The sequence below is a fragment of the Lithohypha guttulata genome (genome assembly GCF_036872675.1).
Source record: "Lithohypha guttulata strain CCFEE 5908 chromosome Unknown scaffold_9, whole genome shotgun sequence".
In the NCBI taxonomy this organism is placed as follows: domain Eukaryota; kingdom Fungi; phylum Ascomycota; class Eurotiomycetes; order Chaetothyriales; family Trichomeriaceae; genus Lithohypha; species Lithohypha guttulata.
In genome coordinates, this window is record NW_027042758.1 from 229,324 (window position 1) to 241,638 (window position 12,315).

The 12,315-nt window shown below is 48.3% G+C and overlaps 3 protein-coding genes across 3 annotated transcripts; 1 reads left to right on the plus strand and 2 right to left on the minus strand.

Annotated features, from left to right (window-relative positions):
• Positions 1-4,179: 4,179 nt before the first annotated feature.
• Positions 4,180-5,121, minus strand: LTR64_008427 (uncharacterized protein; the record flags this gene model as incomplete). Its single annotated transcript, XM_064902741.1, has 1 exon — positions 4,180-5,121. The coding sequence occupies one exon, from the start codon at positions 5,119-5,121 to the stop codon at positions 4,180-4,182; it is 942 nt and encodes a 313-aa protein (XP_064750880.1).
• A 2,027-nt stretch (positions 5,122-7,148) lies between these two features.
• FTR1 (high-affinity iron permease) lies at positions 7,149-8,303 on the minus strand (the record flags this gene model as incomplete). Its single annotated transcript, XM_064902742.1, has 2 exons — positions 7,149-8,105; positions 8,154-8,303. The coding sequence occupies 2 exons, from the start codon at positions 8,301-8,303 to the stop codon at positions 7,149-7,151; spliced, it is 1,107 nt and encodes a 368-aa protein (XP_064750881.1).
• A 1,299-nt stretch (positions 8,304-9,602) lies between these two features.
• On the plus strand, positions 9,603-11,548 carry LTR64_008429 (uncharacterized protein; the record flags this gene model as incomplete). The annotated part of the gene is made up of 2 exons (XM_064902743.1): positions 9,603-10,164; positions 10,215-11,548. 2 exons carry the CDS (start codon positions 9,603-9,605, stop codon positions 11,546-11,548), a joined length of 1,896 nt encoding a protein of 631 aa, XP_064750882.1.
• Between the last annotated feature and the right edge of the window lie 767 nt (positions 11,549-12,315).

The window sequence follows — 12,315 nt, forward strand, 5'->3', positions numbered from 1 at the left end:
CACCACCATTCAGCTTCCCACATATAATCCTCGTTCCATCGCTCTTCTTCGGAACCTTCATCCTCCGGATCATCATCTTCGGGCTTTATCTACGTACCTCTCCTGTACGGAAAGCCTTGGCTCATTGCAAGCTTGATGAAGGCCCACAACGGTCATGTGTTGTAATTGCTGTTATCACGTTCATAGAATGCCAAACTCGACAAAGTTCTCGTAGTACGCTCACTCTCCTGTGGTTCTGTAAGATCCCCTAGTTGCTCAATGCGGCTTCGCTCAATTTCGCACAGAAGACTCCTTGACATTGGCCACTTTAAGACTTCTCCTTCACGACTTTGCCGACAACAGTCAACACTTGATTCGTCCGCTCCAAAAACTTCTAGGCGGTTCATAGCCACGGAGCGTTCTTGATTTTTACGCCCTAGTACGCTGTTTAAGCTGCGCGAGACAAGCTGCCTTATCGGCTGAGCGTCATAAGAAGCACACGCGCGCTTGTTCTTATACACGCTGAACGCAACGGCTGATTGATGCGTCCATTGCTATATATCCAACACAATCGCATCACAGTCAATGTCTTTGACTCTTTAAGTGCCAACAAGTCTCTCTAGGGCCCAGCCCAAGCATTACTTCCAGTATCTGTACATTTTGGACCGGTCTCTTCACCCTACCAGCGAGAGAGAAGACGGCCTATTCTTGTACGCGGGATCCTCCACGATTACTCCTGGAGTTTCTGGGGATTCCCGTCCAGGGATTGGACCCGGGCTCAATATAGTCCGTTTCTCGATGCCGTCGCCCAGCTCCAAGGTCAGGTGGTTGTGGCACATCGTGCAATGGAATGTAGCATGATGTATCGTAATTGCAGACTTGTTGGTGGTCTCACGTAGTGTTCGCATGGCTGAGAAGAGCAGTCGACTTGCACGGTCATCTCGACTTATTTCGGGTATTCTGCTCCGTAGTTCTGAACCCCATGCGCGACTCAAAGTCGTAGGTAATGCTTCGAACCAACAGAGACTTCGTCTGCCGCGCTCAGGCATAGACAATCTGTGATAAGAACGCGCCTCTCATCCCTACTCTTTGCTTGCGCCGATCGACTCCTGAGATCAATAGACATTATAGCATGATCGTCACAATCACGATGAATTCTGCAGTTTGAAGCGATAATGAGGTGAGAGCCCAGGACGTGCAGGAGTCGTCCATCTCGGGGCTCAACCGCGAAATCTTTCAGTGTGAAGAGCTCGTGAGACTTCGAGTTCACTCAATAGTCAATGTCATGATGTGTTCCAATTATAATGGTCGTCTAGAGGTGACGAGAAAGTTAAAATGACAAACGTAGTGAATATTCACCACTCTCGAATCCATTATGTAGACCCTGGGCTACCTAGCATGTTTTGTTCTGCAGACTATAATCTTCACAAGAATAATCTGGATACCTTCCAGTATCTTTCGTACATTCTCTCTTTTCAAGTCGCAGTGAGATCGTTCATTATCCTTCAGACTCCATACCATCCCCATACAGTAGTATGACTGCTGTTTTCGCAAGAACGCCGGCGATTTTTTTCGCCATTGTACTTGATCAAAGCCGAAACTCCTCTTCTATGCAAGGTCAGAAACGCTCAGTTGACTGACCATAACGGACAGCTTCGACGATGCGATCCTCCTCCTCAAAGTGCTGGAGATCTGCTAGCAACACACAACGGACGCCCCTAACCCTTAGCATCAACTGCCATCAGTGCAGACTCCCACGTACAGCCGTGCTTCTTGTAAAATAGCGCCGTAGATGTCGGCCTCGAGCATGGTGTTTAGTGAGTGAACATCCATTTCAGCGATCGTCACTTCCAGTCCAAGAGCGTCGTAAGATCTGACAGTGTCCGTGAGCACACCAGGGATGGGAGCCAACTTCGGTGATGTGCATCTGTAGAGCGACTCCGTTGATCGGAACACCATGAGCAACGAGTCCAGCTACCAGGTCGTAGAGCTCCTGCCGTTTGTTGGGAAGGAATTCAACGAGGTTCTCGTTGATGAACAAGGTGGCGTCAGGATCTGCTGTGTGGGCAATCTGGAAGGCTTCTGCTACGGAACCAGGACCAAGCATCTCGCAAAAGGTGTTGTTGACATTAGGCCACCACCCATTGTCTGCAGAGCTTTCGTGACCACATCCCACCGATCCATCTTGCCACGTTGGCGGTGCATGATAGCTTCAAAATGCTCGGTCATGGCTGCGCGAAAGTCTACGGGATCAGTAATGTTCAGCAGATAGTCGGGGTTGCAACAGCTCGAGATCAGCCATGTCCTTTGACAACCATACTATTCTCTTCTACAAACGCGACTAGGCAATCGAGCGTATCTCAGTTGTAGTAATTTTCGGTGGGGTGGAGAAATGACCATTTCATCTCATCTTAGAGGGAGGCTCTTGAATTGGGCTGCGATGACAGCGGCGAAAGAAGGTTCTTCAAGGTAGACCAGATTGATCGCCACATATTCGATGAGGATATCTTCCGTTGCAGCCACTTTTCTGAGGGAAGGAGTGGTATAGAGAGAAGAGGCAACTGCGTTAGAAGCAAGAAGCGCAGCTGTGAACGCACCCATCGTTCTCATGATCTGGGCTTTCGATGGAAGTGTTTACGTTGACCAAGAGTATGTTGTGTCAGTCCAGCAAAGAGGCAGATAGTGTAGGCCTTCTCGATATCGTGGTGAATGTGTTGAGCATGCTGCGCAGACAGTGGTCTTGTGCTGCATATATGTGGTTCGAATAGCTGAGATGTCAGCCATGACCATGTATTCGGGCTGCGGGACAGCGCCGTCGAATTATGAAAGCAGGGCTATAATCAACGCTCACATTGTGTTTAGACTCGTGTTCAGATTCGTGCTTGGGTAGAGTTCCAGCTCGGCCAAAAGTCATTCAAGGTTGCGGCACAATTGCGGATTGACATTATGGAAGTTATGCGCGTATCCAAGCTGTAAACCCCTTCGAATAGGTATTTCTACTGCAGTGGAATCGACTGCCATGATAACCTTGGTACAGATCTGATTTAGCCACGCGTATACAATACCGAAAGGTCGTGAACCATCGCTGCGATACCACTTCAAATGTCTACTCCTCGTATGGTTTGGCTCTGCAACACAATCTGTTTACCGAAATTGGTTAAGTTCTGCTTAATCGTAGCACCTCAAGAATCAACATTTTCGCTCTGGACGCTTTTGCCTCTATTAAATTATGATTAATATACATCTAGAAAGGATTGCTCACTTCTTCTGTATCTAAACATGTAAGTTAGAGAGATTATGCTTGTTCAAATTAGAAAGGGGCTTTAACCAAAATTGTTCTGCACCTATAACGGTTAAGCATCGCTTATACGGTGAGGAATAATGCTGGGTGTTGCAGGGCCAAATTACCCGAGGAATAAGCCTTCACAACTTCGTGTGTGCGGGCTAAACATCGCTTTGCAGTTCCACCAATAGCCGACGTGAAGTAGGCTGCAGTGATTGAACTTTTGTTCCATCTGATCCGGGCAGTAATTCCGTATACGCGTATCACTGTGACCAACCACGTCTTTCTGCCCCGGACGTGCTTGTGAACGAAGTGTTGAATACAACGATACTGCGACGTAATGCTGCCCACAGGATATGAGTTCATGGTCCAGAGGATCTGAATTTGAATCCTTCCTGCCAGGCATACCAACGACAATCTTCCAGTATAGGTGCGTAGATGTGCATATTTTGAACTTTGCCTTTCGTCCCTCTCTATGCGTGCCTACTATGTAGTACAGGCACGTCGGGAAACTGCTCGGAGGTGTAAAGTTAAAGGAGCCAACAACAATGAGGATGAAAAACGAGGAAGTACTCTCATGGTCAGTCGAAATTACATGATTCGGTTGGGGAAACAGAGTATTTATTTGCATAGCTCTTTCAGAAACGCAGATCAGTACTGTATATTAACAACTGGGAAAAAAAAAATGAATACTGTCCCTCAAAAGGGTAACTCTAGCTCATGACTGGTCTAAATCCCGTGCACTCAAACGCCAACACTGCTTGCCATGGCTGGACGCCTATGTCCTAGCCATACCTATATTCATGTTATCCTCTATCCAAAATTCGCAGAACTCTTGATTCATGTAGTACAACCAACGCCAGATGCCACCGTGGCCTTCGCTCCTCCATTCGAATCATTGTCAAATCGTAGCACCTTTATACCGTTGCTGTTTGCGGGCCAGAAGTTTCCTGCTTGCGCATGGCAGCCGCAGACTTCTTGTTTCCTTTTGAGATTTCTGGGTGATACCACATGATGCAGACAACCAGGACTAGGACCATGAGCAGACCGTCAAAGACGTACAGTGGCCATTCTGTTGACAGCAAATACCCGCTCCAGCCCATAGCATATTCGACGACACGGAAAATGTTTCTAAGCGAGATGAGTATGCTGGAAACGTATAGGCCAACCATGAGTTTCCTCCATGTCATTGTTCCGAATCGTCCGCTGGAGATACCACCATTTTCGCCTAGTGAGCCATCAAGAGAGGCGGAGGTTGGTCTCTGGCTCATTCTCCTGTGGAAGATGATGGCTGTCACGAGAAAGACGATGAAGATGCAAACTTGTAGAATAAGACCTCCGAGAACGATATTGTTGTCCCTGTCGATCTCGGCTTGAGTAGTAGCCACAGCAAGCATGCCACCTCCTGCAGCCTGAATGCAAAAGCAGAGAACGTCTCCAGTAACGAAGATCTTTGTGAGCCAATTGACGCGAATGATGGTATATGCTTCTCCCTGGAGGACACGAACAATCCGTCCGAGAATCATGTATATCGATGCGGCGAAGAGGATGGGTGCAAGGAGGAGGCCAAGGGCTTGAATGGTGTATGGCGGTACACTGTCAATATTATTTACTGCAAGAGCACGGCCTATATATCCGATGATCTCGAAAAGTCCACCAACGACGAAGGGTACGCAAAACCAGGTCCGTCTGCGAATGAGGAGGAAGCTGTGGTAGGCGCTCAGAAGGACGAAAAGGACGATGAATATGACTGCGGCTGCCATTGAAGGCTTATAATGCCACAGTTCAAATCCTGCCCAGGCATCCGAAGAAGCATCGGCGCTGCCAGCAGCATCTTGTCGAGCATAAAAGTTTGTCATGGTCACCAATCTGAGGAGAGCCTCGGGCGCTGTCGTAGGATAAGGATCGCAGGAATGAGGTCGGCTTCTTGTCAGTCGTCTGTCTACGCTCGAGGTGAAGTACGAGGAGCACGATCCGAGTGCGAGGAGATGTGTCAAGGCGCTATCTGTCGTAGTGAGTGCAGATGTGTGAGGGCGAGGGAGGTGCGGAAAGAGCTGGAAAGAACTTGTGATTGAGGATGGAGAGGGTAATTACACAATTGCCACGCCACGCTCATGCAGCTTGATCCCATTTTCAGATCTTCAACCCGTCGGGAGATTGTCTTTGAGTAGAGACAGAAGCATTCACATACGCGTATTCCGCGGAAATGTGGACAAAGGAAAGACGAATACGCGGAGCTAACATCGTATTCGGCCATCAACTAACTGCTTTGAGTCAAGCCGATATTCAACCGAAACTCTCCTCCAGAAATCTATCCGCAACCGATGAACTCCGTCAACAGCAATACCCTTCCTCCAGAGGTCGGCATTGCCAGTGATCATGAACGACGAGGCGCAGCCCACTGGATCGTGAAACTTGGGTTTCATTCTGCGAACCTTCCTACGCAGTATGAAATTAATACGAACAACAATATCCGAGGCCGCGTGTACTGCACTATAGCGACTCATCCTTTGAAGGAGATACCACAATGCCTGCCGTACGTAAAGGATGATGTCACTTTGACGATTGCGAGATCAGTTTCGACTTATAGTTTTCAGATATGAGTGGACATAAATTCATTAGATGAATGCCTCTTCCAGCAAGTTCACACTAGAACCTCAATGTGAGACAGCTTCAATTTCCTGATTGTGAGAGACACATGTGAACGAAAACACCCTGCTTGCGACGCTGCCTAGCATGGTACTAAGCTCATCCGAATGAATCGACCTCGCCACGAGTATATCAATGTTCATCGTCAACTTTCGTAACATCCAGTTCACATACCCTCGGGCCTATTCTTTTCGCGCCATGCATGACACAATGGCTTCAATTCTTCCCCCAACTACTACTCCTGCCGTTTAGCGCTTCTGGTGGGAATCTCACCGCGACTTCAACTCTTCTGACAGCTGCTCTGTTCTCCGCGCAACCTCTGTCCGCCTGTTCTCCTGACCTCTAACCCTCAACCAGAACAATAGTCCTCCGCCAACACCAAGGACAGCAAGCAGTCGAGCATTTTGTCTCTAAGTTTTTCGTTAGTCAATGGTTATGCTCGCCTGGGACGTTTGAGTTTGCACATACAATTGGGCCTCTGGCGCCATGAGGTGAGAATGGGTTTGTTGTCATTTTTTAGTTACGACAAGGATTTTAATAGACGTCGTTGGTGATTCAGATCGTGCTATATAATCTTTGAATCGTCTGTCCGGAAAAGTAGCTCCTCGTACTGGTGATAGCTCTTATCCGGGGATGTGCTGCTTCGCTAACCATTACGTCATGATTTTGCCCGGGCAGAATCAATACAGGATCAAAAATTTACGACAGCAGTGCTTCAGTTTTCGAGTGAAAATCATAATTGTATAGCGAAGCATGACTCTGAACCGAGCATTCCAGTTTGTCGTAGTCGATCAGGCATCCTGCACGGACGAAAGCGAGCAAGACGTTCTGCGAGACAAAGGAAAGTGGGCTTCAGTGATCACAGTGTCCGGAGTAGCACATGAACCTCAAGAGCACAATCCATATCTGCAAAGCCTATGAGTGTGCTAGACTGCGATAGAGATTGTGAGCTTCTCGATTGTGTTTTGAAAAATTGGTGGCACTTTAACAAGTTCAACCCAGTGCAATCCAGTAAGATTGAATGAAAAGAAGCGGTTATGCACAAGTTTAAGTAGTGGCCTATCAGCGCCAAGCTGTTTCAAAGCACGCCATGTTGCATACAATGACCAAGTCCCTATGCAATTTCATCGTCTTCAGCCTCTTTTCAACCTGTATATCATCGAATCGCGTAAAGTGGCCCCGTCGGTTTACCCAGACTCATGACTGTCTCGATACGAGGTGTTCAACAAGGTCGACATTATGCTGGACTGATGTCCCTTGCACTCTGCACACGGACTTGAGCTGTGTGCTTCTCGCTCATATCATCGGTTGAGCTATCGTCACGACCAGTCTTGGACTCGGAGACTGACCGTGTAGCTTCTTTTCTTGCCTTCATCAATGGCCATCGACCTCTCTTCTCCTTAAATCTCAACAAGACGAATCCTGTAATGACCACGATCCAGTATAGATTGTAGGCGATGACGCTACCATATGTGGCACTGTTCTGCCAACCGAGAAGAGCATTGAAGATGCCCCAGCCACCTCCTCCATTCAGATCAGGACTACAGCAGTTGACATGCCAAACACTTTGACGGATGTCGTATGAGCCAGGGCCACTACCATTTTCCGAGGCGTCACCACCAGTCAGCTTGTTCCATGTGTTCTGCTCAAAGTACCAGACCGAGCGCGAGAACAGACCGGCAGCGACCAAGTACAAGAAGCATGTGCTGACGATGAGGAAGATCTGCAAGGGAGCAGCATTGCCTCCTCGATAGATGCCGTATCCGATCAAACATCCGGCTAAAAGACCACAGATGACTGCCAAAGGAATGGATGTGGCAGGCAGGCCAAGACTTACACCACCAATAAACACAACAGCTTCGAGACCCTCTCTCAGTACCGTAATGAAAGGCAGCATGAACATGGCATATTTCTCAGCCCAGATCCTTGCTTTTTCTCCAAACTTGGCAGAACCACTTCCTTTTGTATCGAGTGCCTTTGCAAGCTTTACACGCCATTTGTCCTGAAGCTTCGAAACTCGAAGGAGGGCTGCACCCATGACCGTGATGACAATAGAAGCGACCATCGAGAAGACGCCCTCCCAGATCTTTTCAGTCTTACCCCAGGCATCAGTGCCCAAGCCATAGAAAGCACCGATGAGACCACAGCCGATGATAAGGCAGATGACGAGGCCAGCGCCAGTTCCAGCCCATACCTGCAATTTGTCAGTCGAGATGCATCCATGACAGTGAGCTCAATGTACCTGTTTTCGCAGTCTTTTGTACACGGTCGGGTCCTGATCTGGGCCAAGCTGCTGTTTCAGGAAGGACAACAATACTGAGACGATGATGACTGTCTCGACTGTCTCTCGAAAGAGGATGAAGAACACTGGCACAGCGAACACATTCACCATCTTGCCGAATTTTCCGAGCTTCTGGTCACAACCTTGAAAATTGATACTTTGCTTGAGAGAAAAAGGCTGGAAGGTTGATTGAAGTACAGAAGATAAGATCAGATAAGATGAGAAGTTCGAAGGAGGGACTCAACTTTCACGCACGATCTCGAGCTTGCCAAGCATGTGTTCTGGAAATCGCGCTGCATGTACATTTACGACTTGCCGGAAGCGAACAGAATCATCAGCAACAATCAGATTCCGCAGACAAGCACAACATGAGCATTTTACCGCAATCGTGGTGTGATCATCCTGAATGCAGGAAAGAGCTACAACCGATGATTCGACACGGCAACGACTTCGGCGATGGTGCGGGACATTCTAGCGCCAATTATCGCCTAGATCGGCATAACTTGGGGGGCTAGCTTGTCAGAAGCCCGCTTATCAGATCAATTTTTTATTCTTGGCAAAGTTGGCGAGAAGCTTATGATCGCTTGGACGAGCTTCAACTTCCCGTGGTACAACGCGTTCCACCGAGAGCTCTGTGTCCTGCGTGCCCTTGCACTCAATCACATTATCCTAATTCACAGATACTAGTCAAGAATCTTTGCTCTATCGCAAAGCACACTGGTGCAGGCTTCGACGACCACGATTGTCCGAGGGACTACCCGTTCTTCCTCGTTTGGACTTGCTCGTACAATTGGAGCTTCGAATTCAAACTCTTTACAAAGTCCCACACCCATCCGCCAAGATCGGAAGCGATTGGCTTTCGCCCAAGATTTCCTGCTTCTTCTCCAAGCATTTCCAATGTGGAAACTTCGAGCTTACTTCTGGATCAACGTGCCTGCTTCCACACGAACAAACCTTGCAGTTCGTGCGAATTGAGGTCCACTCCTTCCAGCCAAGCCAATCGAGACTGCTCTTCGAACACTTTTCTACTCGCGTAGCACACGACTGTCCCGTGGTCCTGCACGTCCAGAAAGTCGACTGATATCATCCTTATTGACAACACACACAAACAAGGTCTTGTGCTTTTCCGCCTGCACACTTCGTTCTAGACTTCTATACTCGCTTAGGGAATTGGACCTAGCCGTCAAGTCAGTTTGCATGACACTTCAGTAAACCTAATCAAATCAATCAGCTCACTCGCATCTTATCAGATCCCTGCAAAATTTCGCTTCGATTTCGGCTTGCGGCATTAACCTCTTCCCACCCTTCCCACAGGCTTGCCAAGCAGTGCAAGAAGTCAATACACTACATCCCGCATCTTATCTGATCTCTTCTCGAGCACTCTCTGTTACCATCACCACATCAGCCGGAATGGCTCTAACTCGCGTAATGAGACTACTATCGACGGCATTCCTAGCCTCAGCAGCACTTGCTGATGTCAGGACCTACGACTTCACTGTTGGTTGGGTAAACAGAAATCCCGATGGACAACACGAGCGACGAGTCATGGCCATCAACGGTCAATGGCCTATTCCAACAATTCATGCCACTGTCGGTGACCAGGTCGTTGTCAACTTCAAGAACGACCTTGGAGACAGGCCGTGTTCCCTTCACTTCCACGGCCTATACATGAATGGCACTACTCATATGGATGGCGTAGCCCAATCGACACAATGCCCAGTGCCAGCTGGTTCAGTGTTTACCTATAGCTTTAACGTTACCCAGCCAGGCACATATTGGTACCACTCGCACGTTGACGGCCAATACCCAGATGGTTTACGTGGACCTTTGATTGTACGCGACCCCGAGAATCCCTATGCTGATCAGTTTGACGAAGAGCTGGTTTTGACTCTGTCTGATTGGTATCACGACGAGATGCCAGGTCTAATATCCTCGTTCCTAAGTGTCACGAACCCGACTGGTGCAGAACCTGGTAAGTTTCGCATTTGCTCACCGATGGGACATTGGCTAACGATTATGTAGTACCTAATTCGGCCCTCATGAACGATACCCAGAACCTGCAGATACCGGTTCAGCCTGGAAAGACTTACTTCATTCGAATTGTCAATATGGCTGCATTTGCAGCACAATACTTCTGGATCGAAGGCCACACTTTCCGCATTATTGAGTTAGATGGAATCTACCATAAGCCTACCGAAGCAGAACAGATTTACCTCACTGCAGCTCAGCGTGTCGGTATTCTGCTTACGACGAAAAATGAAACCACAGATAATTTTGCAGTCGTTGGTTCTATGGACCAAGATCTTTTCGACCAGATTCCCGATGGCCTCAACCCGAACGTCACCAGTTATCTTGTCTACAACAAAGACGCACCTATGCCAAATGCCACGGACATTGAAGAATTTAATCCCTTCGACGACACAGAACTAGTCCCTACCGATGAAGAAGCACTGTACGAGGACCCAGCAGTAAGTTACACAATCGACGTCAAGATGGACAATCTCCGTGACGGCGCAAACTACGCATTCTTCAACGATGTCACTTTTGTCCGTCCTAAAGTCCCAACACTATATACAGTCCTTACCTCTGGCGACCTTGCGACAAACGAGACTGTCTATGGCGTCAATACTCATCCTCTCATTCTGTCACACAACCAAGTTGTCGAAATTGTCCTCAACAATCACGATCCAGGCAAGCATCCTTTCCATCTACACGGTCACGCTTTTCAAGTCCTGCACAGAGGAGCTGAAGAAGGCGGAGACTGGGATCCTGAAGCTCTCCGCAATGGCTCTGTGACATATCCTGCGACGCCGATGCGTCGAGATACACTTCTCGTCAGGCCAAATGGTAACTTCGTCATTCGTTTTCGCAGTGACAATCCTGGTGTCTGGCTCTTCCACTGCCATATCGAGTGGCATGTTGACAGTGGTCTCATCCTGACATTTGTCGAGGCCCCACTCCAGCTGCAGCAACAGCTCAACGGCAAGATTCCTGAAGATCACTTCGACGCATGCCGTGCACAAGACATGCCGATCGAGGGCAATGCTGCTGGAAATACTGTCAACCTGCTTGATACCACAGGTATGAACGTATCACCAGGTTTGCTACCAGAAGGCTTCACGCCAAAAGGTATCGTCGCGCTCACATTCTCGATTCTTGCTGGCCTTCTCGGCATTGCTACGATTGTCTGGTACGGACTTGGTGAGATCAGCAATGTTGAGCAGAGAGAGGCGGAGCAAAAGATCGACGCCTTTGCGGAGAAGAGTGGTGGAGTCGTCGAAGTCTCTGGCGTTCATGCTGCGAGTATTCGATCTGGCGGTGGACATGCGGGAAGTGGTCCACTACAGACAAGATAGATAGCCAGGAACCACAACAAAAACATGGGTGAGATAAAACATGTGGTCAACGCTGTAGTATAAGCAGATGCCACACACAATAGCTGCAACGTTGAAAAATTCCTTGTATCAAGACAGTACTGAGATGACTTGTCGTATCTGTGCAACTCAAACTCCTCCTCGATCGTGTCGCCCCACCGTTATGGGACCACCACATGAAACCGATGCATCACTTATCATACCTGGACATCTTCAACCGTCCTCGAAAGGAAGCTCATCTGCTCAGAGTTCGGATAGCTACGATACATTACGATAGATCTTCAACAACCGCAGAGCTTGAGATAGACATTCTTGTCGCGAGGTAGGATTTTGCTTGCCGAACGCGCATAGCTTACCTGCCCAAAGCGGTAGTTGTGGATGAACTTCGAATGACGAACTCTAGCCCCATCACCACGTCGCGAGCACCCAACTACGGGCGAACGTAGTGACAGAGGGGCCGGTGTGATTCTGCAACTTTGAGACCAATTAGTCTTCAACCAGCACCATCTCTACTAATATGGGTCGCAGTAGGCTGAAAACAGTATCTATATCTTGAGCTTCAATCTTTGTTGTGGTACTGGTCGCGTCCTTTCTCGTTAGCTTTTGAGAAATAGTAATTTCTAATAATGTAATTCTCAGTTCACAAAAAGGGTCAGCCCTATAGCTATTCAGCCTCGCTTACACTATCGACAGCGATGATATGTGGATACGGTACATCTTCACTGCGCGATGTCTCAGGTACTGCTGCC